The sequence below is a fragment of the Chiroxiphia lanceolata genome, chromosome 2 (genome assembly GCF_009829145.1).
Source record: "Chiroxiphia lanceolata isolate bChiLan1 chromosome 2, bChiLan1.pri, whole genome shotgun sequence".
NCBI classification, from domain to species: Eukaryota; Metazoa; Chordata; class Aves; order Passeriformes; family Pipridae; genus Chiroxiphia; species Chiroxiphia lanceolata.
The window spans coordinates 85,942,021-85,969,743 of record NC_045638.1 but is presented as its reverse complement, the minus strand read 5'-3'; the positions used below and the strand labels follow the sequence as shown (position 1 = coordinate 85,969,743).

The 27,723-nt window shown below is 36.3% G+C and overlaps 1 protein-coding gene across 16 annotated transcripts in view; it reads left to right on the top strand.

Moving 5' to 3' along the window:
- DLG2 (discs large MAGUK scaffold protein 2) overlaps nucleotides 1-27,723 on the top strand; it is an 847,901-nt gene that overhangs the window by 235,004 nt on the left and 585,174 nt on the right. For 9 of the 16 annotated variants that reach the window (XM_032678098.1, XM_032678091.1, XM_032678104.1 and 6 more), the window contains one exon: nucleotides 7,925-8,005. The exons of the other annotated variants lie outside the window; for them this stretch is intronic. In XM_032678098.1, the coding sequence (XP_032533989.1) occupies nucleotides 7,925-8,005 (81 nt within the window). The remainder of the gene's footprint in view (nucleotides 1-7,924; nucleotides 8,006-27,723) is intronic. 16 annotated transcript variants of the gene reach the window in all.

Below are 27,723 nucleotides of genomic sequence, written 5' to 3'. Positions count from 1 at the left end.
CTAGATGCTCTCTGGAGCAAAGTGGGCTGCTGGGTCAGAGCTCAATTAAGTTCTGTTGTATGATATATTTGATTTTTGGGGATACTGATAGTTCATAACATGTTGATACCTGTATCCTCAATGCACATGGTTTCTTTGAGGGAGAGTAACAGAGGGACACTAATGTTTTAGTCTTACTATAGAGTTTGGGAAGCTGAGAGAATTAGAGGATCTTATTTGACGTATGATCTCCATAACTGAAATGCTAAATTTCTTTCAATCCTCTTATTCCACTCTGTGAAGCCTGGAAATGGCTTTGGCAATACAGGTGATAAGGACTGAATAGTTTGTTGCAATACAGAAGATGACTTTCAATTGTAGTTGCAAATATTTCATGCCCCTATTCCTGGGAAATCAATCTAAGCTAATATTGATCACAAACTGATGGTTTGGAAAATCCTCACTTTTGCATAAATAAAAAGCTTTTTGTTGTTGTTGGTAAAATGTATGATTCACAAACTGAATATAAACCTGTAAGAGAGCTGCTGTTTGTAGACAAACCCTTTCATGCATTTAACCAAGGTTTAGTAGAAAAAATTGTCCTAAGCCTAAATTTGTTTCCTAATAACTGAAATTTAATAACCAGTCTGGTCTACCAGAGCATACTCAAATGAAGACACTGGAAAATGACTACATTTGGCAGTGGCATGTATTTAACACATTTTACTAATTTTGGGAAAAATACCTGGAGCACATAGGAGCTGGGCATTAGAAAGATCATCTGCAAAATTTTATGGAAAAAAATATATTAAATTGAAGGTCATTTAGAGTGAACAATCCATGAAAGATGGTGCAAAATATATTAAATTTTCTTCAGCTAAAGAACAGTATTGCTGATTGAAGTCTTGCAGAAGGTACAAGTCTATAAAATACTAAAGAGGCTCAAATTGGTTGGTTGGCTTATATTAGAAAAAAAAAAAGGCTTGCCAGGAAAAAAAAAAGGCCTTTATTTCTTTATCTTTTCAGAAAAATCCTACAATCCTCTGTGTGGCACCAGTTCTGGATCCCTTTCCCCACCCTCGGCGTGGGGCGGCCCAGTTCTAGTTCCGTTTCCATCTGATGTACCATTCCGACGTCTTGAAGGATGGGGAAAGGGAACTCCAGGGGTTTTCTCAGGGTTTTCTTCTGTCCCTGAGGCTGGAGGGGAGAGGTGCCCTCCCCTCCCCCCACGCACGTGGTCCCATGGCAGGCACAGAGACAGCACACCGGCGTGGAGAGGAGGCAAGAGAGAGTTTATTGTTGGAGATGTTACATTTATAGGGTTTAGGAGGATTCACAGGGTAACCAATTAGAAGTCTCAAGGGGCTTACAGGAACACCCAATCACAGGAAGGGGTTAACAAAGGCCAATGGGAAACACCTCAGGACACCTTCCCAGGACATTCCTGCATGGATAACATTACCGTGGGGGGTGTTGGGAAGAAGAAGCATGTGTTTGCAAAGACCACCAAAAGCCATTTTAAGACACATTTAAACAACAGATTTCCCATATAATGCAGATTTACTGCCACACCTTTATTTCTTTATCTTTTCAGAAAAATCCTACAGTCCTCTGTGTTTATGCTTGATGGTTAGCCTTACTGTTTTAGAAAATGCTCCCAGGAAAGAGGAGCTCAAGTATCTCATCCATTTTTGTAGCAGATAGTACAGCTGGCTGAATAATAGCTGAGAACAGATCTTAGTTTACTAAGAATGTGTTTAAGTACTTTTTAATAAAGGTTAGTTTTTAATCATGTAATCTCTCATCCCCATAGTTCCCTGTCTGAATGGCTGGTGGAAATAATGTAACCCTCAAATGACTATTGCAAAATCAATCAGATTTTGCTCCATATTCACTATTTTCAAATTCCAGTATGGCTCTAGTGAAGTGGTCGCTGCTGATAGCTCTGATTATTAGAAACCTGAAAACACATATATTTACATTGCCAGAAACCACATCTAAAATCATTGGACACTTTCAAATGGGAAAAGAAAAAATACATAGTTGATATAATTTGAAGTCTTGGGTGCTCCTACTTCAGGTAATGGTATTGTTCACCTCTGTAGTAGAAAGTGGTAGAAAGTCTGCATGGCCCAACAGAAGGTCTTCTTGCTTATGTCCACACTACTTAAGTCTGACTCCTTCTAGAGAAGTTTTGGCCTGGAAGGGGCCAGTTGGAGTGACCCAAAACATGTAACATCTAATAATGAGGATAATGAGTGTCCAGGGTTGAGCATGTTCCCGAGCCTCCTCTTTTTTTTTTTGCAATACAAGCATTTCCAGAAGTAGTAGTATTACAGTATTCCGGCAGATCAAGCTAACCAGATTGGGGAGCAACCTGAACTTACTATACTCATCATGTTTTCTAATCATTCATTTTGTAATGGGAAGAAAAGGCGTGCTTTGGGGAATGAAAGGCATGCTTTGAGGGCTATTGCTTTAGTGGCTGAATTTCCTGGACAATAGAGCAATCTCATTTCTAAGCCTTGCAGTAGGTACCAGACAAGGGATAAAAAAACCTCTTAGAGGATCTCTGGGGAAAAAGTAGTCCCTGGATGCCACATGAGCATCAGTGAACTGATTTAATTTTATCCATTTTATGAATGGAGTATAATATTAAGATTAGAGAGAAGTGTATTTCCAATAGTTGTATCAATATTTGTTTTTATGGAGAGAATTAATTGGAAAAAGAGGTGGTTTATGGGATGACAGTATAGAAATCATGATTTGCTAGAGTAGCAGCAAAAAGTAGTAGGTTAGCAGCAGAGTAAGCCTATATTTGGTAACCCATGTGAAGGTTCACATCTATGCTCTGGTCTGATACAGTTCTTTCATTTGGTTCCTCACCTTTTCTATCACTTGTTCCCCTACTACTCCCTTTCCCTCCAGCTCATCCAAGACAGTATTAAGCAGATACTGAAATTACAGAGTAGCTAACCAGAATCATCCTTGATATACCTAAGCAAGGAGACACATAGTGTAGGTGTGAACTCCAGAGACTTGGATCCGGTGATGCCCTTTTCCACAGTTCCTCACCAATGCTTTGTCGTAACAGAAGCAACTAGATTAACAGGAGACAGCAGCAGTGATTTTTTTCTGTGTTTAATCCCAATGTAGATTTGTTTACTCTGCCAGGTGCACTCTTTCTTTTGAACCCTTCTCTGTCTGTGCCTCAGTGCATAATTGTGAGTTTAAAAGTTCCAGTTTCATTCCATGTCACAAATATCTGTCAGTCAAGTATAATAATACATGGTAGCAAGTGTAGAAGCTTTAACTTAGTCATAGCTGCCGCTTAATAAAGCCAATTTCTGATGGATTAGGAGACAAATCAGAACTGTTTTAGGTACAAACAAAAAAATTGTTGCCTGTTTTCCTGGGCCTTTGAGACTTCACTTTTGCTTAAATCCAAGAGGGCACGAGACATGGAGGCTGTCAGATCATGACTGCAGAAACACTAGATGCAGTACATCATCCCAGTTCCCACATCCAGATCAAGAATTAGAAAGAGAGGAAATTCCTAGCATGTTTATTATGTAAAACATATTCACAAACTGAGGCATTGGGTACACTGGCATAATTATCCACTGCTGTCAATGGATATGCTGGTGCTGAATGTGATTAACCTGCAAGCACAGCCAAGAACTATTCTTGTTTCAGAAAGCCCATGTTAAACCTGCCTGCTTGTGAAACTGTGCTCAGTGCTGCTGTAATTGCATCCATTGCTGGCACATGTTGTTAATAACAAGCATTTTTGCTGTTGTAGACAAGGGTAAAATGTAAGGATGTTGCAGTGAGCCAAAGCTTGAAAGCCCTCACTTAGCTTGTATGCTCAGGATTTAAACTACTGGGGAAACTTTATGTTTCTGGCTACTTATCATTACATACAACATGTTCTTGGAAACCATGCGACATTTAACAGCAGTTAAAGCCATCTGCTGCTCCTGAATTTTCACTTCATTCACAAGCCTGTTTTAAAAGTATTTTTGGACGTGTCACCAATGTGCTATCAGCTGTTTATTATTCTGTTGTAAATTGATAAGAAGAATTACCAAATTTTAAAAGGAAATTGTAGCCTCCTGTATATTTTTGAGATTTTCATTGAAACTTGCCTTTGTCTCATTGTCTGACATAAATGAAATTTTTAGTTTAAAAGCAATTATCCAACATGAAAGTTCATCCTCTCATGCTAATTGCTGATTTAAGTTACTATTAATTGCATAGGTGTAGATTCTGCAGAATTCATCTATAGTAATTACATCACTGGCATAAGGAACAGACTTGAACTTAGCACTGTGATCACAGATACTGTTCAGTAGATTGAAGTTCCTGTAATTGCAAAAATTTTTCATATCTTTCTCTGTAAATACTATTATAATTTTCTTTACACATGTTTTCTCCCTATGTTCATGTTTTATTACTATTACTTTGCATAGCAGTACTTCAATGCTTTCTACATAGGATTATCAGGAACTTTGATTTTCATGATGTCTTCTTTTGAAGACTTTTTTTAAACAGAGAACTTTATTTTCCTCAGTTTTATTTGTGTGGCTTTTGGTTTTATGATACTGCATGATATTCTAGTATGAAGGTAATTATTGTTGGGCCATGTGACTTCGCAGTATTTCGTAGGTGCTATTTTTTTTCCATGGCAATAAACTGATCCTTCGTTAATCTACAGATTAGCAAGGCTTTCCAGATGATAGGTGTATTTAAACCCTTGTAAAAGTGGAGTACTTCGATACTGAAACTTGTTTGGCTCTAAGTCTTGTGTAAAACTTTTACTGGATTTGGGATTTTGGATATTTAGATTTATGGTAGTTCATAACATTTAAAGTAGCTTGACTTTTTTTTTTTCTTTAATTAAAGAGCAGGAGATTTAGATTTGTCACGCAATAAGCACCAATTTTTATATTTAAACTATATTTTTGTATTTAATAATAACTACTATAAATGACAATGTCTCCTAGAAAATAGAATATCGCCTTAAAATAAAAAGGACTTTTGGGGGTGAGATTCAGTTGTCTAAGATAGGACATTTTAGATGTCCTATAAGATCTGAGATATGCATATGGCTGTCAGAAATGCCAGAAGGAAACATGTACCATTCTGAAGAATCAGCTGGAGACAAAATGATACCTTAATGCATCTAATGACATGAGACGACTCTATTTGGGAAACTCAATCTCACCTTTAAAGTTGCCACATTTGTATTATACAGTTTGATGCTTAAGAAGAATGCTGTTTTAAATGCTACTTCATTTGCATTTGAGTTCATTCAAAAGACTATTTTTAAAAATGAGACTACATTTCTACATCCACTACATCCACTAGTGTCATTTCTAAAATCTTACTTTGGAAACAAGTGTGTATTTATTTTATTTTAAGTTATCAGAAAGGACTATGCCTTTTGCTGTTAGCTGGCTGTTAATCATCTGGTTCCAAATTAAAATTGCTAAAATTACTGGGGAATAAACCTCTCATGGATGAAAGCTATAGTCACAAAATGTAGGACATGGAAAGGACTGAAACTTTCAATGTTTTAGCACCGTAGTAGTTAAGGGGTTTTTTTCACAGCAGCAAATTTATAGTGATTTCTCTGTTTTTTCTCTCAGTGGAGATAACTGATCACTATCCCTATGTAATATCCTGTTTTCAGTCTTTCTTAGGTTATGAGTCTCTTCTTGTGGATTTCTTTTGGCTTTTTCAGTGTCTATCTGAAAACATAGTGCTCCAAAATGATACAGTTCTGCTGGTGTCTTTTTATCAGTGATTACAGCACAATAGTTATAACCCTTGTCCTTATACACAGCAATCATTCACATTTTGAGGGAAGGCCATTTTATAAGAGAACCTCACTCCTGGCTCCTCCTTAGTTAATGATCTCTGCAGAGGTGTTCCTTACTCTGTATTTTTGGGATTTCCTCTGTCAGGTAAATGCTTACTGCTCTGTGTGCATTTATTCTGTCTGTACTTATGGAATTACACATTTCTTTTGTTCAAAAGTCTCCAAAACCAAGTATTCAAAATAAACTACATATACACAGAAACTTACCGTGGACAAAGTGCATCAGCTCCAGCAGACTTGTACATAAAATGCTTCCCAGCTGGCTTGGTGCTTATATTAGGGAATCCACAGCCACCCATCACACTGTAAAAGAAAGTACTCTAGGCGTTTTTCATGTAAAAACCCTGTCCCTATAAGCTCAATTGAATATTCAGACCTCAATTCATCCCACTTCACTGAGGTGAGAATGTATCCTCCGAAGAGTGACTCAGTGCATTTAAGTTCTGAACCATTCTCAGGAGTTTCCTGCATCTCAAAGGACTCTGCTCCTAGCTGACACATCTAAATGCCTGAAGACTGACAGCATCAATAGAAGCCTCAGTTCTTAAGAATATTGTTGTATGATGGCATTATTTCCTTTTAAGCAGAGCCAGAAGTCCCTTTTCCTTAGACTGTACTTAACATTAAAAAGTCTTACACCCTGAGCTTTTTGACTATTATTAGCCTTTCTCTATACCAACAGTGTTTCAAGACTTCCCTGAATGTTAGCCCAATGGTTTCATGCTTGCTGATTTTTATGCTAGCTATTAAAAAAGACTTAATCTTGCAGCTGAGAGTGAAAAACTGTTACTTTTTATACATAAAAAGAAGCGGTTTTATACCTAAAGGGTGTCTACAAGAAGGCTGGAGTAGGTACATTTTACAAGGGCATGTAGTAATAGAACAAGGGGGAATGGCTTCAAACCATCAGAGAGCAGGTTTAGATTAAATATTAGGAAGAAATTCTTCACTACGAGGGTGATGAAGCACCCAGGTCGCCCAGGGAAGCTGTGGATGACCCATCCCTGAAAGTGTTCAAGGTCAGGTTGTATGGGGCTTTGAGGAACCTGGTCTAATAGATGTCCCTGCCCATGGCAGAGGGGGTTGGAAGTAGATGATCTTTATGGCCCTTTCACACCCAAGCTATTCTATGATTTCTCTTTTTTTTTCTTTAATTTGTATTAAAACAGAAACGAAAAGTCACTAAAGTAACTTAGTAAAAGGTGAGGATTAGCATTACATAAACATCATAATGAATATGACCTTTGTAAAAGTGCTTTTCAGTTCCTTAGGTATTAAACATTGTGTAAAAAAATGCTATTGGATGCATAGCTACAGACATGGTAGTTTTGCTGTCAATAAAAACAGATCCTGGCAACAGGTCTCTCCTTACTGACATGGCTCTTTGATACTGTTGTTGCTTGTTAAGAACTCCTGTGTTTTCTACAACGGCATTGACTCATGCCTATGTGGGAGACTGAATTCATTGCAGATTTTCTGTTTCACAAAAAATGGAAACCTGATGTTCAATAAACGCAAATGTATAGCCTCCTTCTGTTAGAACTTCATAAATTTGTAGTGATAATTAGAGTGGGTTTTAAAATTAAGAAGCAACAGGGTTGTTTCTAATTTTAGCTAGAAAGAGGTGGGCTGTCAAGAGAATGTTTATTTATTCCTTATAGCCTTCTTTCTTGATTTGCTAATAATTACATGAGATTGGTAGATGTTACATGCTAAAAATAAACCTAAATAGAGTAGTATAGTGTTAATTCTTGTAAAGAATACATAACGTGCTTTTTCTGCCTTCAAGGATAAATAGCTTTTCCATATATATTTATAATCAGTAATATGCACTCCCATTTTTAATACAATATAATGTAGTGCCAATTAATTTTTGTTATAAAGCCTCTGGGCAATTCAGCGTGTGTTAACACCAATTTATGGCTTCGAGGGCGTGAGTGAGCCCCCTCCCCCAAAAAACAACCTGAGAAGCAAACCCACACAACTGAGCACCATATGCAAAGACAATGAAAAATCTGAGTTTGGAACATGTCCTGAGTAGATGTCTCTATGTACTTCCAGAAAGGCCAAGAGGAAGAAAATCCCACAGGTAGAGGCCTTCAGCTGGGACCTTTTCCTGAAATGGAATGGACTAATGCACAGGTGAGAGTAGTGAATTTGGCTGTGAGAAATAAGTGAGGAAAGCAAATAGTTTCTGAATTGCTGCTTCATAATTTTGCCAATTTTTCTCTGCCAATGCTTCCCTAGATCCAAAAACACCCATTTCAAGTTAAAAAAAATATTTGCCTAAATGCTTCAGTAATTACCAAGATGCTGTGGCACATAAGAAGCCTCAGCTGGTAGCCAACAGAGAGACTTGTCCCGAGCGCAATTCTTTTAACCTGATTTGGATGTCTCTTTTGGATGGAGATGGATCATGCCCTGAAAATGATTGGCTCTCTCCTTTGTCTAGACATTTTTTATGGTCAAATAACTTAGATCTAAGTGTCTAGACTTGGCGATCTCATGCAGTAAGGAAAATTTCACTTTAGATTTTTGAAATTTCTTTTTATTGCCTGTTGGTCCGGCAGAGATGCAATCAGTCTCTGCGTTGTAATAGGCAGGACCAAACTAGGATATAGGACAGGAAGATTAAGTATATTTATGGACCTGAAGAGCCTGACAGACAAAAGTATTGTGGAAGTTGGTTTTGGTGTGGGGTTTTGTGGTTTGTTTTGGTTTTTTGTTTGTTTGTTTGCTTTTTTAATTAAAGGGCTTTTCCAGTAGAGGAGTAGCCATTGAAACAGTAGTACAAAAAACCCCTTTAGGATAGTAACCTCTGTAAATTTCTGTTATCAAAATATTCAGTTTAGTTTATGTTGCATTTGTGTTCTCAGTTTTCAGTGTATGACCTCCTGCCATTATAATAATAGATATGTGAGAAACTTGATATTCTGCCTGTTTGCCAGCTGGGTCCTTTGCAATCTCAAGAGGAAAAGAATGCAGTTTAAGATATGAAGATAATGCACACTAATGGAATATTTCTTGTAAAAGTAGTCTAAAGTGATATATTGTTGATGTACAAATTGCTATCCTTTTTATCCAGAGTTAACAAGACACTGGGATAAACAGGACAGATGAGGATTCTGAGTGATCTTGCGCAGCTCTGTGCCAGCTGGACATCAATTTATAATGGCTTACGATGTCTTAATTATCCTTAATATAAGGGCCAAAAATATATAGTGATTAAGGCAGCAATTCAGGATGAATTCAGTGGCAAGCATAATGGATAAGAACTCATATAGTGTATGTCTGGACACTCAATTTCTGCCTTCCAAGATTCTGAGAAAAAATTGATAAAGCTTATTTCTTGGTTTATTTTGGATGTGAATAGCTAATTTGTGCTGCTTTTTTGTAACGCTAAAATGAAGAAGAAATGATGCCAGTCAATCACTGTTTAATTAATTGTGTCATTTATTCATGCAAAGATGAACAAAAACTCTGATACCTCTTCAATACTGAGTGGCACTCAGTAGGAGGGAAGTGCTGTTTGCTCCTTAACAAGCCCATATGGTGGTAGGAGATCCAGTGTCCCTACTGTACAAACAGCACTGAATCTTTCAAAGCATGTTAAACAACATCTGCCAGTGATAAAATAAGTAAAGCAGAAGGCTCATTACTTGGTAACTTTCACCTAAGAGCTTTAAAAAAGGATGCTGAAAAGATCTGTTGGAGAGTTTTTTAAATTCTAGAGATATGGAGTGTGAGTGTCATGCTATTATTTTCACTTTTTTTTTTTCCTAAATAATGCTATAGAGCAGGTTAGTTATATTGCAGAACTGGAAAAAATATTGGAAAGACTAATCAGGATTTAGCTAAGAATGTAAGCATGAGAATAAATTAATGATGGTCAGCATAGTTTTAAAGAAAAGCAATTGTGTTAGATAAACTTAATTCTAGAATGTGAATTTGCTTGTTGAATGGTCCTAGGTTTTGTTTCAGCTTTTGTAAGGCATTTATGTAATTTTATATTGTATCTGTTATAAATAAATAACAGTGTACTGTATCAAAATAATATTCCTTAAGGACTGACATCTCAAAGTACTAGTCAATGAGAAATGACCCTTGCATAAAAATCTTCAGGGCTCATAGAATCATAGAATAGAATCATAGAATGCCCTGGGTTGGAAGAGACCTTAAAGATCACCTACTTCCAAACCCCCTGCCATGGGCAGAGACACCTTTCACTAGACCAGGTTGTTCAGAGCTCCATCCAACCTGGCCTTGAACACTTTCAGTGATGGGGCAACCACAAGTTCTCTGGACAACCTGTGCCAGTTCCTCACCCCCCTCACAGTAAAGATTTTTTTTCCTAATAGCTAATTAAACCTACCCTCTTTCAGTTTGAAGCCATTCCCTTGTCCTGTCACTGCATCTTCTTGTAAATAGGCTCTCTCCAAAGTCTTCTAGGATTTAGAACTGAGTGTGGAAAACGTATTTCAATACTTTCACAAATCATTTGGGAAGCAGCATGAATTCTTGGATGTTGAAATTTGAAAATGATGCAAAGATTGAAAAAGTAGGAGACAAGGAGGACACAGTAATCAGATAGTGCCACTGAATTACAATCTAGCCTGGAAAACAGAGGCCATTCAAAGAAAATTGTCATTACTGAGAAGTATTACACAGCCAGAGGAAGCAATGCCAGCCATACATACATAGAGGCCCCCTACAGCTGAAATAAGTGATGCTAAGAATGTTCCAGAGGAAAGAATAAAGGACTCAGTGGGTCCTGTACTATGAACTTTGAGTGTAAAAAGCCCACTAAAAATTAAGAACGAGGAGGTGGTTTTATTGGCTGTGCAACAGTGAGGCTATGGAAATATTGTGCCAAGTTTTGGAGTATATAATTTATAAAGGTATTAAATATATATCAAAAGAGAGAAAAGAGACTAGAATAGAGAAAAATTCTTCCAGAGAGAGACATGACTTAATGACAGTGTATTTCTGTGGGATGACTGGGAATAAGAGGATTCTTCACAGTAGCAGAGAAAAGCAGAATGAGTACCGGAGTAAGACCAAACCAAGGCCAGGCAGGTGTTTTTAGAAGTGAGAAAATAGGACAAACCATTAATTAAAGTGGTAGATCTCAATCTTATTATATTTTTTGGATTAAGTGTTTTTCTGAAACAGATGCACATGTTTCAGTTCAAGAGAAACTGTTGTCAGTGTTATGCTTGGCAGCACATTAGGCTAACCTCAGTGATCCAGTGGTGCTTTTTGTCTTGTACCCTGGATCTTTGAGGTGCCTGTTCTTTGCTCTAGCCCAGTAAGCAAAAACCACTTACCTGAAGAGACTTCTCACAAAAAGAAAAGGGACACCTGCATTCTTAGTCATCCCCACTTTTGTTATTAATGTCCCATGGGGAAAAAAAAATCACAGTATGTTATGATGTTCTTATTTTTGCTTTGTTGTGCTTTTTTTGAGATATGTCTTCTTTCTTTCTTTTTTTTTTTACTTTTTAAATTTTTTTATCTCCATAATACAACAGATCATTTAAAAAGCTCAGTACAGCCACCTCCTGGCCTTCACACATGTGTAAAGGATGAAGTTTGAATTCTTCTAGATCATGAATTTCTGAATTAATTTTCCTTCATTGATTTTCAATCTGGAGTCTCTAAATCTTGATTGAAACAGGAAGGTTTGGTTGAGAGGGCTTGATGTTTTTCAGTGCTGTCTGTCTGACATCTACATCTCAGTGATATTTGCTATAACTGGTTGAAGATTGGGTGGTCTTCAAAATGAGATTCTAGACATAAGATATGTTTTGATTTCTAGTCTCTTGAGTCGTGTTGGACAGCTTGCTTCATTCTCTTTCGTTTTGCTTTCCTACTTATAAGAGAGTGATAACATTTCCCCTTCTTTTTTAAAAGGGTTTTGAGAAGTATTGTAGTGGCTCAAGAGTTTTTAGACTTTTTCTATCTGTTTTACATAGTACTGATTCATTATTATACTACCATTACACATATTCTCAGAGCAGGGAATTATATATTCTTGTCTGAAAACACTCTAGAACCTTAGAGGTAAGAAGAAACTGCAACCCTCTAGCCTACAAATCTGTAGGTGCACTTACCAACGTAGAGAAAGTATAATTAAAATGAGCTTCATTTTGTCCCTCCACTACACTGCATTATAACATTTCTTTTTGAGCTCCCTGCTTTGATTTGCACCTAAAATAAATTACCTTTACTGATTCCCACCTTACTTACCCTATATCATTCCCTGGGAGAAAGCTGCTCTCCTGTCTGGTTAGGCAAGGATAGAAGGGTCCATTGTTCAATTGTGAAGTCTTTCAAAAAATATTTTCGTGCTTTTTGCTCAATTCATCAGCAAGGTCTGTCTTTGTCTTAATGTCTAAAAAACTTCAATGTGTCAGTAATGAGGGGTCTAAAACTGGTGAAATCCTAATGAGAACTGTTGAGGAATGGGTTGCATCTCTTGTCTCCTGTTTTATACTCAGCTTGGGAACTCTCTAAAGCTTGGATGCTCCATTTTTTTTCATTCTGGATTTGCTGAAAGCCTTCAACAGTGGAATTGAAGTCCTCAACACTGGCACTGGGATGTTATAGTTATGGATAAAGGGCTAATCAAAAGTTGGCATTCTTTGAATAATCTTAACATTTTGAATGGGAAAAGAGAACTGTGGTCCTGTGCCCCTTACTGGAATTTGAAAAATGCAAGATAAAATGTAGGAAGAGTTTGAGTCTTAAAACCTGATTGTATTAAAATGGAATTTCTCTGATATACAGATCCAATTTTTGTACTCTCCTGAGGGATGTATTTATTAACTAACATAGCTATTTACCTTTATCCACTGTTAAGTTTTCAGAAATAAGTCTTTGCTCTTGACTATATACTCCTATTGAATTATTTCTCTGTGAAGAATTTTTTGAGCTGCAAGTATTGCATGGGCATCAGAAAGTCTTAATTTTGCCTGCAGTACCTTTTCATCGCTTGTACATGTACACTCGTGAGTAGTAGAGGAGTTGTTTTCCCTGTCTTTATTGTGTCAGTTGATGTTCCCTTGTGGTATCTCAATGGGCTTTGTCAGATACTGCTCAGGCACTCCAACTTATCAATGCTATGTAGTTGCCCTTCCAATCTCACAAGCTGAGCAGAAGAATTTGCTTTCCCTCCCACTCAAGCTAACAATAAAACTTCAAAATGTTTGATTTCATCTGAGATATTGCCCAGTATTTCTAGATGAACAAACGCAAGGGTCAACAGCATTTGAGAGGCTTTGTTACCAAATATCTTTCTTATGGCTTGAATTCTGCTGAAAATTGTTGTTAAGAAACAGAAATTTATTGATCTCAAAAAGGGACTGTATTTGTGGACAATCCTTTCAAAGTGAAAGTCTTTAAATTTTTGGGTGGCTTCTATTGAAAATCATCCTGGATATTTCTTATAGTATTAGAAATGTAATTAGGTAAAATGCCTGCAATGACCCCTGCAGATGTATTTTATCTGAAGTGATTTATTCCTATGTTCCACTTTCCTGCATAGAAGAGTGTTCACTAGAGCTTCAAAACTGAAGCCTAGAGTCTTAAACAATCTGGTATTTCCTTTCCAGTCAGCAGCAAAGGTGACTACTGTTTTTAATCATCAATTAAGTAATTCTCATATGCTTCCCTGCAGAGGTTGAGCATTAATATCCAGAATATGTAAAAGAAAACTGAATATACAGATGGTAATTCTGTTCCACAAAGATGAGGAAAATAGTGGTAACATCAGTATTCCATATTTCTTGCCCATGTTATGTAGGGTAAAGTGAGCACTGGAGCTTGAAATAAATTTTAAAACTAGTTATTCTTGGCTTTTTTCACTGCTGTGGTGTAATGCAGCATGAGTTGTTTAATTTACAGCAACAGAATGATTTAGGGTTAAATGTTGTGGAGGCAATGAAGAGTTTGTTCTGCTTTTAATTGATGCTGTGACCTACATTGTTCCCCAAGGCAGCACAGACATTTTTCAGAAAAGTCTCCTGTTAATTATAATTGTACTCTGTGGTGCTGGGTCAGTTGTCATTTTCATTATATAAACTTTAAACTAGAGGGGGTTAGTTCAGTTATTTTAACTCACACTAGGTAAAGTTGTTCTCTTGTATGTAACTGTTTTCTGACATCATGTTGACTTCAGTCTCACAGTCCCTTCTGGACAATTTTGTGGGCTCCAAGAGGTACCTGTGTAGCTGTGGAGTTGCTGAAGGCACTTCTGGCATTCTTAGAAAATGAAGTCAAAAGTTCTGAATATTTGTGTCAGCCTCCTGTAGATCCAGTGTGTGGTCCTGCCCATCCACTAACCCTGGTTTCTGGAGTAAGCCCTAACCTCACTGAAGTACTGAATATACTCCATATTTCCTCCAAGAGGTGGCCACATCCATGGGGACTGTCATGTGGTCCCTATACCATCTGCCTCACAGAAACAGGGACATGTAACTTGGATGAAAGAAGGCTTATGCTCGTGTTTAAAAGTCGGGCCTTTTCAAAGGAAAGAAAATTTATTTCTTATCTCTAGACAGTAAAACTTAAGGGTTGCTGAATTTAATATTAGAATTTCCTGCTATGATTCCTACATTTCTTTTCTTTTATAGGTATGTCATGTGGTCAACTTGCAATATCAGACTGTTCTTCATTTTCTTGAGAAGTTTTCTTGTTGGTGGTTTTTAGTTGTTGGGTTTTTCCCGCCTTCATGGCAGACATAGTATTTATTTTTTTTATTATTATTTATTTAAATATCAATTTTCTCTTGATAGAACAGAAGGTCACTTACCTCCATTACAACTTGCTTACTTGAAACATTTGGGATTTCCTGATTGTTTAGTTATATATAGTTGCTGTCTACAACTCCCAGGCAATTAGTGACAGGACAAAGGAAAATGGCCTCAAGTCATGCCAGGGGAGGTTTTGATGAATATTAAGAAAAATTTCTTCACTGAAACAGTGATTAAGTGAAGAAGCTATCCAGGGAAGTGATGGTGTCACCATCCCTGGAAGTGTTCAAAAAATGAGATGACAGGGCACTTTGTGATATGGTTTAGTGGGCATGGTGGTATTCAACTGAAGTTTGGACTTGATGATCTCTTCCAGAATCTTTAATGATTCTAAGATTGTATGATTTTACAGTAGACTTAGGTTGAATAAGCAGCTAGCCATCATGAGAGCTAAGAGTGCTTCCCAACCCTGAAAGACTAACCCAGCGCTTCTGAGGCCAAAGGCTCAAAAATCAGCAATCTTTGTAATCTCGCAAGTTATTAGACAATCTTCAAATAATTTTGTGAAGTCATCATTACACAGCAGTAAGGAACTGAGAAAGTCAGCTTCTGAAAAATTCCAGAACCTGAAGTCATAAAATGAATTCACAACCTTTTCAGATATTTTCAAAATTTTGCAGCTAAGGGTAATTTTCTTCAAGAAACTTAAGAACTTTTATTGCTTCTGCAGACATCATGCAGATTAAATATATTAAAATCCTATTATTTATTGAAGTTGAGGAGTTGGGATATCCCTGACCATTGGGAATGATTGATGTAATTCTTTTATCTCTAAGCATAAATTCAGAAATTAATCATAATTCAACTTGCAGCTTAAAATAAAATAGCTTTTGCAATGGCATAATCTTTCTGAAAACAGAAGTATATTGTATCTTAAAATGTACTTCTATGTGACTTTACATTGATGCCTGCTGCCTCTGTCAACTGTCCCACTTGATTTTTTTAATGTATGCGTTCTCCAACTAAGGGATTGAAATTATTTTTTTCTTTACTTCCTGCTACAAATCACCAGTTCAGAAAAACACAAGGAGATTGTGAAATATGAGCTATATAAACAGTGTATTTAATGTTATTAGTAATATATGCTCTTTCTGTAGCTGTCTCAAAGCCTTTTGTTTGTTTATATAAGCAGTTTATAGAAGGTTTACAGCTACAACTGAGATTTTTTTTGTATGATATTTGAAAAAATATTTCCCCAGGATAGTAGTGATCAGAGTTGTGTTTCAAGGAAACTTGTATAAAATATTACTTTTCTACTTTTTGTGCAATAGCAATGTAGAATTTACTGTAACATCGAGTGTCTATGTCTCTAAGAAGAAAATGTTTGGTTAAAATTTCATCTCAGTTTTGGAATCTAGTTAAAAACATATTTTATTCAGGTACTTTATTCAGTAAAATACTGAAAAGAGATACAGGCATTAGTAAGGTAACTTGTGGAAATTTAGAGAATAAAAAGAAAGAGTAAAATTAAGAGTAAACTTTTTAACTCACCTGGCTTCAGCTTTTACCATGGGAGAGTTTTTTCTACAGTCTTTTGCACTGAACCCTCAGTAACAAAAAAGCAACACTTTTCTCTTGCTTACAAAAAAATAGTTACTGCATAAATTACAGTTACATACCTATAATCTTACAGTTGCAAGCAAAATACAGCTCATTCTTAAATTCTGTCCTATAATCAAAGGGTTTCTGTCCCTTCTATTGACCTCTGAAAGCCTCTGTCCCTTTAGAACTATGCAGCTAACTCATAACACTAGATTTCCAATAATCAGATTCTTACATTTTGATTAGAAGTTCTGTCAAAAGAGTTATGCTTTTCTTAGCTTAAATTGGCATTTGGCTTAAATCTCACAGAAGTTGTGGATACAAAATTTTCAAAGTTCTTTTTGAATATTTCTAAAATAATAAGGACTTAAAATTATTTCTAAAATACTATAGGCCCTGAGACACCCACTTTAACTTTGAAGTTAGTTCTACTTGGAGAATGAGTTGGAGTATAGGAAACACATCCAGGTCACTTCCAACTCAAATTGTAATTCTATAACTCTATAATTCTGTGAATTTAATTGAAATTTATTAGGGATTGATTCTGAAGAGGGAAATTATAGACTCAGAACTAAATATTGCAGGCCTCAAATTTTAAAATCTCACTTTTTGTTTCCCAGACACATCTCTGTCACTCTTAATGTTTAGTTCAGCTTTTCCTCTGTTTCATTTTCACTTGGTACTAACAAAGTGTGCAAAATCAACTCCTTCTTTCAGGTACTTTTTACCTGTTTTCTTTATATCTGTTGTGAAAACTGGGAACTAGTGTGTAGGGTGATAGTGCCACCAAAACACAGAATGAAAAGACAGGCCCTCTCCTAAATAGTTTCTGAATTAAGTAGCGGAGAAAATAAGAATAGGTGAAGTAAGACAGAAGAGGTACAAAAACACATTAAGAAAGCACCAACTACTGATAATTTTTCATAGAATCACAGAATCATAGAATGGTTTGGGTTGGAAGGGATCTTAGAGATCATCTAGTTCCAACTTTCCTACCATAGGCAAGGACATCTTCCACTAAACCAGGTTACTCAAAGCCCCATCCAACCTGGCCTTGAACACTTCCAGGGATGAGGTGTCAACAATTTCTCTTTTTAAATTAATTATTGTTGTAAAGAAAGATGATAAAGAAGCAGCTTTGTGGGATGTGTCACTGTCAGATTTCAAGTGCCATTATTGGGAACCTAGTGGGAAACTGAATCTGCAGAAGATCCAATTTTATTCTTATATTTGGGAAACATCTGACATCTTCTCTCACATGGAAAAAGATTCAGTATTGATTTAAAGAAGGGGCCCAACAGTACATACTGAAAGTGGCCAAAGGACAGTTTCATATGACTTTAGTGCACCAGATGCTTTGGGACAAAAGGCATAAAACTTCTTCCCTTTTGATTCTAAAGTACTTTTTAACACTGCTTGTACCTCTACAATGCAATCTTATGGAGAAAGACAAGTTCTTCCACTGTGATAGATATAAGTTGTATTCCCTAGGTAGGCCAAGAGCTGATGCACTAGCCTGAAACTAAACCTGTTCTAAGTTCTCATACTTCTGGCAATAACTACTTTTAATATAGTCTGTGATTCTGTGATATGACACAGAGTCCCCATAAACTGCAGAAATACATATATTTTTCATCCTGGCTTAATGTTTATATTAGTAGGCAAACAGAAATTCTCTGTGCCCTAGAGTGGTGTTTGTTGTGTAAATTGTCCTTCCTACATCTTCATATGATGTAACTAATTTTTTTAATAGTCTTTGATTATTTTCAAAAAACAAATTCTCAAGGTAAAAAGTATGTTTTGGAAGTGGGGGTTCAACATGTACTCAGCAAAGGTACTGTATCTGAAAAATAAATATACTGAATATTTTTATTAATTCTGATATTTTATGAATTTTCAGATCTCCTAAACCAGATTGCTTTCCATAACCATGGCCAGGCATCTCAGATTCTGGTTAAATAGCCCAAAGATTTCATTATCAAATCAGTTGTCTGTGGTTTTTCAGTAACGGTGAATTGAAGAACTCAAAACTGATGTAATTCCTATTTTTAAAAGTATATAAGAACTCAAGTCCTCGAGATCGACTTTTTTGCTTTTCAGTGGGTGTGGTTTTGGTGCACAGGCTATGTCAATGTAAGGAAACATTTTATTTTTTTTTTTTTTAATTTTTAATGCACATCAGGCCAAAGTTCTTAGTAATGGAGAGAAATAAGTGTCCTTACAGGCTTGCAGACTATTGGTCAGAGACACTCCTAAGTTAGGCTGACTCTTTCTGTTGACTGTGTAGAGAATGGCTGTTCTATAGATGAATCAATATATAACCTTGTACTGGTAAAGGAGTTGCTTAGTTCAGCATAATTACTCTGATAGGAGAGGTCAATTTGGGGTTCAGTCCAGCACAGTCTTTACTTGAGACTGTCATCTGATGAAAGGAGAAATAATGCAGAATGATCCAGAGCCTTTTACTGATTAATTTTCTCTTAAACAAACAAACAAACAAAACCAAACCCAAAACAAACAAACAAACAAAAAAGCAAATTATGTTTTGAAAACTGTGACCTGAAGTTTATTCATTAATCAATTCTGTGCGTTTGAAACCGACAAACTAAGTGACTAAAGGCTTGATCTTTTTAAAACCTAGCTACTATAAGTCATCTAATCTTATGCCTGAAGCATTTGTCTTGAGCTTGTAATATGTCCTTATTACAAGCTTATATTGCAGAAATTTTCTACTGCACTTCATTTACAGATCTGAGAATTTGAAATCAAATGAAGAATTAAATGGCAATGAAAATGATGGGAAAAGATGTGACTGTAGGTATTACTTGAACTGCTTGTCTTAGGCTAAATAAAGCTCAGATTCTGTTTCCAGGTGAAAGAGAAAATAATCGTTTGCTTTCTTGAAAGATGCTTAACTAAATGTAGCTGTTGACCAATAGTTCTAACCATAGTTCTAACCATAGTTCTAACCAACAGTTCTAACTCGTTCCAGACTTTTAGTGAATTGTGGAGCACAAAATGACATTGCATGTGCACAAACCATCTGTTTGTTGTGGCTGAGTATAATATGTCTCTAGATCTAATGGCATAACACAGTACATTCAGAGGAAGGAGGTTCAGAAGTAACTTAAGAAATAAGATGGGTCAACTTCATAAAAAAAACATGGATTTTCTATTAGTTCATCTTTTTTCAGCTTTTGTATTTCTTAGATTACTTTTTTTTCAGGAAGAGAATCTGGATGATTTTCTTGCCATAGGGGGAAATCTGAAGAGACAAAGCTAAGAAGGGGTTACCTATTATGAAAACCTGTTTGTAAAAGACATCCAGAAGACTGAATTCTCTTGCAATTCATCATGATGAAAAATAGAGTCTAAGGCTTTGGACAAGTGGTGTCAGTGTCTTAAAGGAGAATTCAGTTTTAATCCAAATTAATTTTATGAACCTTTGGCTTTAAATCCAGATTTACCAGGTGAAAAAATGTATTTTTAGAGGTAGGAGTGTCCCACAGATTAAAAGCAATATTTTTATGGGTCCTTGAGTATTTAATGTGAAGGAAGTATAGATAGTTTTGTGGAGTAAGCACAAATTTTACACTATGCACTAAACTAAGTTCAGTGGAGTGTTGCTGAATACTGCAGCTTTGCTAGTTTACAGCCATAAACTGTTCATTTAAAATTAGTCACTGCTGTCCCAAAGCTTAAGATTTTCATACATACTATGTAGAAAGAGATTAGGACCTTCCAACTGATGACTAATTCTAGTCTTGTCCTTTGTTTTCATCTTATATTAATATGCTGACATTGGTTGTTCTAAATATCAGTAGAGAGTTGCACTGCACTGAATTCAGTATTTACTTAGTGATTACTGCACCTCTATTTCTGTACAAAATGACTTACTAGTCTTTAGAAATAATATTTTGTTTTGTTTTAAAAAGAATATTCAGAAAATGGTACCGTGTTAAATATCTCATTCCCAACAGTCTCCTGGAGAAAACTGTGTACCAGAGCCAGGGATGAGAGTGATGCCATTTACAGCACAGCTTTCTTAGAGGTTTGCACTTGCACTGAGCTAAGAAAGCCAGGTCACCTTCCATGCCACTAACCAGGACTCTCTGCAGCTTTTCCTTGCCCACTCATATATCTCATTCCACTTGTTAGCATACAACAGCATTCTTGAGTTATTTTAGCATTGCTGATGTTCAGCTCGGTAAAAAGAAATATATTTCACTCTGGTGAGGTGATCAAAACAACCTGGGTGAAAGCATATTGTGAAAGTGAAGAGGTTAAAAAAAAAAAAAGAATGCTAATTCTGACATCAAATTATATACAGATGCAGAAAAGGAATCAAAGTAAGTCTTTTCTAGCACCTCAAAGCATACTGATATAGCGTCTGCTAATGAAAATTGGTCTAATAACTTTAAATGCATACATATCAAATGCGCATACGCCATGCACTAAAATATTTTAACTAAATGAAGTTTCTGTTGGAAATTTCATTTAATACCTTGTTAAACGTGTTGCATTTTCAGACAGATGCACACTGTTTAATCTGTTCCATTGCTCCACTGGAGCAGAGGTTTTCGTCTTCCTCATAAATTACACTTTAGATTTCGATGAAAGTATCTTCCCAGATTAAATATGTTCGTTGCCCATCTCCTTGTTTTGCTTGAGAGCAGAGCAAACTGTTTCTCATTTAGTTGCGTTTGGGTATTGCTGCAATTTTTTTGGTTTCACATACTGTAATTAAAATAGCAACAAACACTGATTATGACAGACTTATGACCAAAACTTGTGACAAAATTCTTATTAATCCCTTTTCTGCTTACTCAGAGAATTGGTATCATTCTGCCTAAATACTGGTATATACAAATTTGCTCAGCTAAATAAATGCTTAATTTTTATATTGGTTATAGCTGTACAGATGCCCAGGATTTAGTGTTCTTTCATCAATATATTTACATATTCATATATTCATTGACACCTCTGCATATATTATAAAAGAGGAGCGGGATGATGGTGTCCAAATTTGTCACAGAAGACACATGTTAATATTCATTAAAACGTTCAAAGAGCAATATTCATCTTAGCCTCTATATTGACAAGATATCAAAGCAGCTCAGCAGTGTGTTATGAGCATCTAATTTGAAATTTCTTCTCCCTCTTAGTGTCATTCTGTCTTTGAGTGAGATTTTGATCAGCTACAAAATCTCACCCAGACTTACTATTTCTTGTTAATCCTGGGAAGGCACTCAGAATGCATCACTTGTGAATGCTGTCTGTTCATAGTGAAAAAGTTCATAAAAACCACACACCACCAATTCCCCAAAGGATAAGTCAATTAAAATATTTCTAATTTGCTACTGTTGTATCTATTGGTTGAACTAATGAAGATGTATGATTTAATATTAACCTTAGTGCGATTTCAAGATTAAACTAGTGATACAGCTTCTCAGTCTAGTGGCTAGACCAATTTATATAATATATCAAAAACTCCATGTGGTTCCCTAATCCAAGACATAGAAATAAAGTTTTAACACTTTTCAAAGCATCTTAAACATAGAATATTCTAACAGCAACCTCCATCCAGCCTTCAGTTGGTTACCTCAGGATGCCACTGCATTCTCCTTTCAGTGTTGCTGCCAGAAAAACTGGGACTACTATTTTAACATGGTTATGTTAGGCACATAATACTGAGAAACAACTGTGGTAATTAATAAACCCGAACACTCTGATATTTTTAGTATAGTTTATATATAACTATTCTATGGTCCAGAAGAAATTAAAATATTAAGGCTTTTACCCTGAAAATATTTGTGGAATTGGACAAAATTTCTTCTGATTTGGTGCGACTTCTCTATTCCAGTGATTTCTCAAAGGATCTTCCACCTGTGTGAAACATTTTCAGGAGATCTTAGTGAGAGAAACTTTCTTAATGTATTAGTCAGAGAGAAAGGATGTGATGCTGCCAAAAGGAAATAGAATGTAACCTGTATTTGAAAAAATGGAGAATAGCACAAAAGTGCAAGAAAATCGGAATGCAAACTCAACTACAGAAGTGTTCATTGTACTAACTATCTATATGATGTATCATTGTAACTGGAAACATGAATTCCTTCAGAGTCTTGTTTGCTTTTGCAAACAGTGCTTTTTTTTATTTCCTCTTTTTTTTTTTCCTTCAGACATTCCCTTCCAGTATCCATAAAATAGATAAACTCTTTGTACTAAATTTTCTGGATTCCTATTAGCCAGTCTCTGTAATTAATAGACAATAGAAAAACATAGAGAGATACACAAGTACGTGATTAATCTTACTGCGTTTTCTTCCCAGAAACTTGTAGGTGCATCATCCCTGGAAGTGTTCAAGGCCAGCTTGGATGTGGCATTGAGTAACCTAGTCTAGTGGAAGGTGTCTCTACCCACGGCAGAGGAGTTAGAACTAGATGATCTTTAAGGTCCTTTCTGACTCAAACCATTCCCTGTTTAACTTTTGTTGTCATTTTCATTAAAATGAACAATTTTAATACCCACGTAGAATTTAAATTCACACCTTTTTTTTCCTATCTACCTCCTAGCACACGATAATATAATTGAAATCTGCTTCTGTCTCTCTGAGTTACTGCATACTAACAGGTGATGTCATCAACACAAGAACTTAAAGAGACATAAGCATATCTAGAATACTTTTCCAGGCACTGAGAAGCATCTGACAGACATCTCAGGAAGAATCAATCAGCTATTTGAACAGTGCATACAACTCATAACAAGAAATAAGAATAAATGAAACTGACAGGAAAATTAACCGATGAAATTTAAATTTTAAATTAGTATTACACAGGACCCTGGGATTAAAATGCCTAACCTTTCAGAAAATGCTGTTCATTTATTTTAGCAATGCTAATGTACAGAATTATGATGCTGTCCTCAACATCACATTAAATACCAGTCCAATACTGACAGAGGAGGAAGAGACTTCTACCTGCTCAATTGTCATCTCCACCTTCTGTATCTCCTTGACAGTTCTTGCAAATCATCCTGATCTGGTGATCTAGAAAGTCTTCTCAGACGCAAACTGAAGGGTTTCTCCTCTTGTCACTGTTCTGAGTGCTCCTTTGTGTTTGTGTAGATGAATAACATAACCTAGCACTGCTCATCTATCCACCTATAATCTTCATGGCAGGCTTTTGATGTGGTTTTGTTCACTTCACTCTTTGGCACATGCTGCTAAAGCACCAGTTTGTCAGAGAGTCTGTTTAAATAATTTTGGAAAGAAATGTATCCCATGTAAATTAAGGAACTTGGTGTCACTAGATCTTGTGGTAGAAGTGCAACTCAGGCAGTACCTGTGTACTCGCCTCATCTTTATTATCCACTCATCAATCCACAGGAAGAAAGACCCAGGAAGTTTAAGGCCAGGAGGAGCTATAATAGCAGACTGCTCGAAGAATTGTTAGATTTAGTCACATTTCCTTAAGCCTTAACTTGCACTGGAACAAGGTATGTTTGTATTTCAAAGTTTTATATCTCCTTGCAAAGTCTTTAGTCCTGAAAGGTATCAGGTAAGAGAGAAGCCATCCCTTCCTTGGGAAGTTTATTCTGATGGCTCCTTTTCCTAATATTGGTGTGTGCCACCAATGCCACCAATGCTACCAGTGTAGCATTGTTCAGCAACAGTTTACAGTCAGTGGTTCTTGTTATGGCATCTTCTACTATATAAAATACTGCATTCAAATAATTTCTCGGTTGTCAGATGGAAAGTTAAACAGCTTAAGCTTTTAAAACTTTTACTGAAAGAAAATATTTCCCCATCCATTGAATATTTTCTTTTTGCTGGTCTTGATTTACAATGTCCTTATTAAAGTGTAGACACTTTCATTTTATGCAGCATCCCTGGTTCACTATACTGAAGTAAAATTGCTTCTGTACTGCACTTTGCTACTAAATGGATTTATTGCTCTTCAAATTTATACCTGGGAATTAAGTTAAATTTTTCCAAGATAGGCAGTGAATCACAGAATCAAAGAATATGTTTTGTTGGAAGGGACCTTTAAAAGTTGCCTAGTTCTAATGCCCCTGCTCTTGGCTGGGACAACTTCCACTAGGCTAACTTGCTCTAAGCCTCATCCAACCTGGCCTTGAACACTTCTAGGGGCAGGGTATCCACAACTTCTCTGGTCAACATCTTCCAATATCTCACCACTCTCACTATATTTTTTCTCCGATTTTTAATCTAAGCCTACTCTCTTTTAGTTACAACTGTTGCCCTTTGTCCTGTCACTACAGGCCCTGGTAAAAAGTTTGTTCCCATCTTTCTTGTAAGCCCTCTTTATATACTGAAAGGCTGCAAGAAGGGGTCCCCATAGCCTTCTCTTATCAAGAATTAACAACGCCAGCTCTCTCAGCCTGTCCTCATAGCAGAGGTGTTCCACCCCTCTGATCATTATTATGACCTCCTCTGGACTCAGTCCCACAGGTCTGTGTTCTTCCTATGTTGGGGGCCTCAGAGCAGTATGCAGCACTCCAGATGGGGTCTCATGATGGTGGAGTAGAGGGGCAGAATCACCTCCCTCACCCTGCTGGCCATGCTTTTGATGCAGCACATTGCCGGCTCATGTCCAGTTTGTCATGGTTTTCATGTTTCATAAATGCGGTAGGAGTTTATCACAAGCCTTCAATTATTTCCAGAGATCCCATTTTCCGGTATTCAACCCCTCTTTGTATAGACTTTATGTATTTCCTTTAGTTCTAAGTTTGCAACTTATTTGTACTAAGAAAAAAAATTGAATAGGAGTACTTTCAACTAATTTCATGAGTAAGCCTGTGTTTTCTTTCAGAGATGAGAAATAGGCACTTTTTAAGATGTTAGTAATCTGAATTAGCATAGGCATATAAAGGTGCCTATTTCTTTCCTTTGGCTAAAAATATTAGGTGGCTCTTACAGTTAGCCAGGTATCCAAAGATATCCACAAACCAGGCACTTTTGTTTGGTCAGGGAATCCTGTCCCTTTTTGAGAGAATAGACATCTACAACCCAACCTTCAGTATTCCTATCTACACCAATCCTTATGTCATCCAAAATTTTCATCAGAAGTGCCTTTATGTATCTCAAATGATTTCATGAAATGGTTCAGTAGTGCAGGATGTGCTGCTATAGCTACAAATCTACATTAGAGACATTTTCATTCCAATCATGTTGCTCCACTTTTGACTACTTTTTATATTTGTCGTCTAGACAGTTCTTTGTCTGTTAAATCTATGCTTTAATGCTATTTAATAGTGCTAATTTTTTAACTGGTTCAACCTTTCAGATCCTGAATATTTTACATTTGACAGCTATCTTTGTCAGGCAAAGTCAACAGAGGGTGCAAACAGGTTTATCAAGACCTGTTTTCCATAAAATCTAGGGCAAGCAGTTAGCAACATTTGTCTTTAATTTCTGTTCAACTGAAAATCTCTACTTTCTATTGATGGGCTTTTTTTAAATTTCTGAAGAATGACCAGATATAGCAATATACTTATTAAGATCCTTCACATAGTGATCAGCAGTTTTTATATTCCACTATGAAATTTCTAAAGGTTCCTAATAGTTCCTAATCTGAACAGAAGCTGTTGTGACTTGTATTCTTACTCTCAGAGTTCTCTGTAAAATATTTTGAATGCTTGGTATATAAAAACGTATTTTACCCTTTTTCTCAAAACTGTCAGGTGCAATGAGGCATCTTCACTTTTTCTAATCTATTAGTCCAGGTGATGTTGGAGTCATAGCAGCAACTGGTAATAACTGAATGAAGCCATACAGAACAGATATCTCTCCACTTGATTCATCCAGACTTCCTTACTTACTCCATTATGGTTTGTGTTCTGAAAACACCAAACTGTAATGACTCATTGATTTCTATGGCTTGTGAGCAATACCCTTTATTTTTCTTGACATCAGGTTTTATACTTCTGACATCCTTATGTAATTTCATGCTTATGACAAAATTGGTTTTCCTTATTTGCCAGCACAGGTAGATCCTGTTGCCCAAACAGCTGAGTTGTGTGCCAGGGAGAAATTACCTAATCTGTGAAAGATATTTAAATATTCTTCCAAAGTTGCAGAAACAAGATTTTACAAATAATTTATTTTGAGTCTGTGAATGGGCTTCATGTTGGAAAACTATTCAGATCTAAATTCAGCTTTATTTGGTTTGTTTAAAAAACAAAATGCTTTTTTAATTGCTTACTATTCATGTTTTCTCTCACTCTGTAAGATTTTAGTGGCTATTAAGGATTTCTAAAGTCAATAAAAATGATACAGTTATATTATGAATATATGGGAATTGATTTGCCTAAACTCCCACTCCTCAATCAGCATCTCAAATGCAGACCTTTGATTTTTTTTCCTTCTTTTAGGCACAGAGCTTATTTACCATTTCTGAGAAGTGCTTTACAAGTTGTGGCTATAAATACTGCTAGCACTTCCGTTTTCAAAGCCAACACATAATTTACATCTACTTTCTTTCAATGCAGAAATTTCAGTGTGGTTTTTATTTTTCACCATGGTCATATGTGTCTCAGAACTGATGAAGTGGAAGGAACTTTGTGAGGTCTCTGTACCAACCTGTTTCTTCAAAGTAGGGTCAACACTGAAATCAGAGCAGAATTATCGAATTACATCCTGAAAAATTCCAAGAGCTGAGATCCCACAACCTTGCTGGACCCTCTTCCCGTTTTTAATTAACTTCATAGCGATTTTTTTTCCCCTTATATCCAGATAGAACCTCCCCCAGTTCAGTTGATGAAGCACCTGGGTTAAGAGATTGGCTTTGTCTTCTTGGTTACCTCCTTACAGGTATTGAAAAGCAGCCCCTAAAAGTCCCCCTACTCCTTTGGCTGTTCCAAGATGTATATCAGTTTCTCTGCTTTGTTAGACATTTTCTTTATGCTTATTTGCAACCTAATTTGCATGAGGTTCACACACTTGCTCCCCAACCTCCCCCCCAATTATGCTACAGAATTCCATAATTTTAGTTACTTTGGTTTTGTTAAGTCATATAATTTTTTCTTGGAGCTGACAATATTCTAAATGAGCCAAGATTTTCAGATCCTAAATTTTATTACTCATCCTTTAATAGAGCATCTAGTTATCATGTTCTGTTATTCAAATCTTCATTTTGCCTTAATAGCGTAACAAATTTTGGCAGTAAGATGTTAATTATGCTTGCAATAATTGACCTCCACACCCATAAAGTGCAAGTAGGTGCATATATGTAAATTAAGACTTATAAATGTGACAGAATGCCAGCAGCATTTGACACCAACTATACACCTTCTCTTTTTCTTCAGCGTGTTTTGAGCTAATAAAGCAGCTGTTTGACTTGGGCCCATTTGAGTTAAAACATTGCAAATACAAGTGTTTTTTTTTGGCTTAATTACAATGAATATATTAAACCACAAAACTCAAAGAGGTTTTTACTATGTTCCTTAATATTCCACTTTGAATCTGGACCCTTCTCCTTCTCCCTT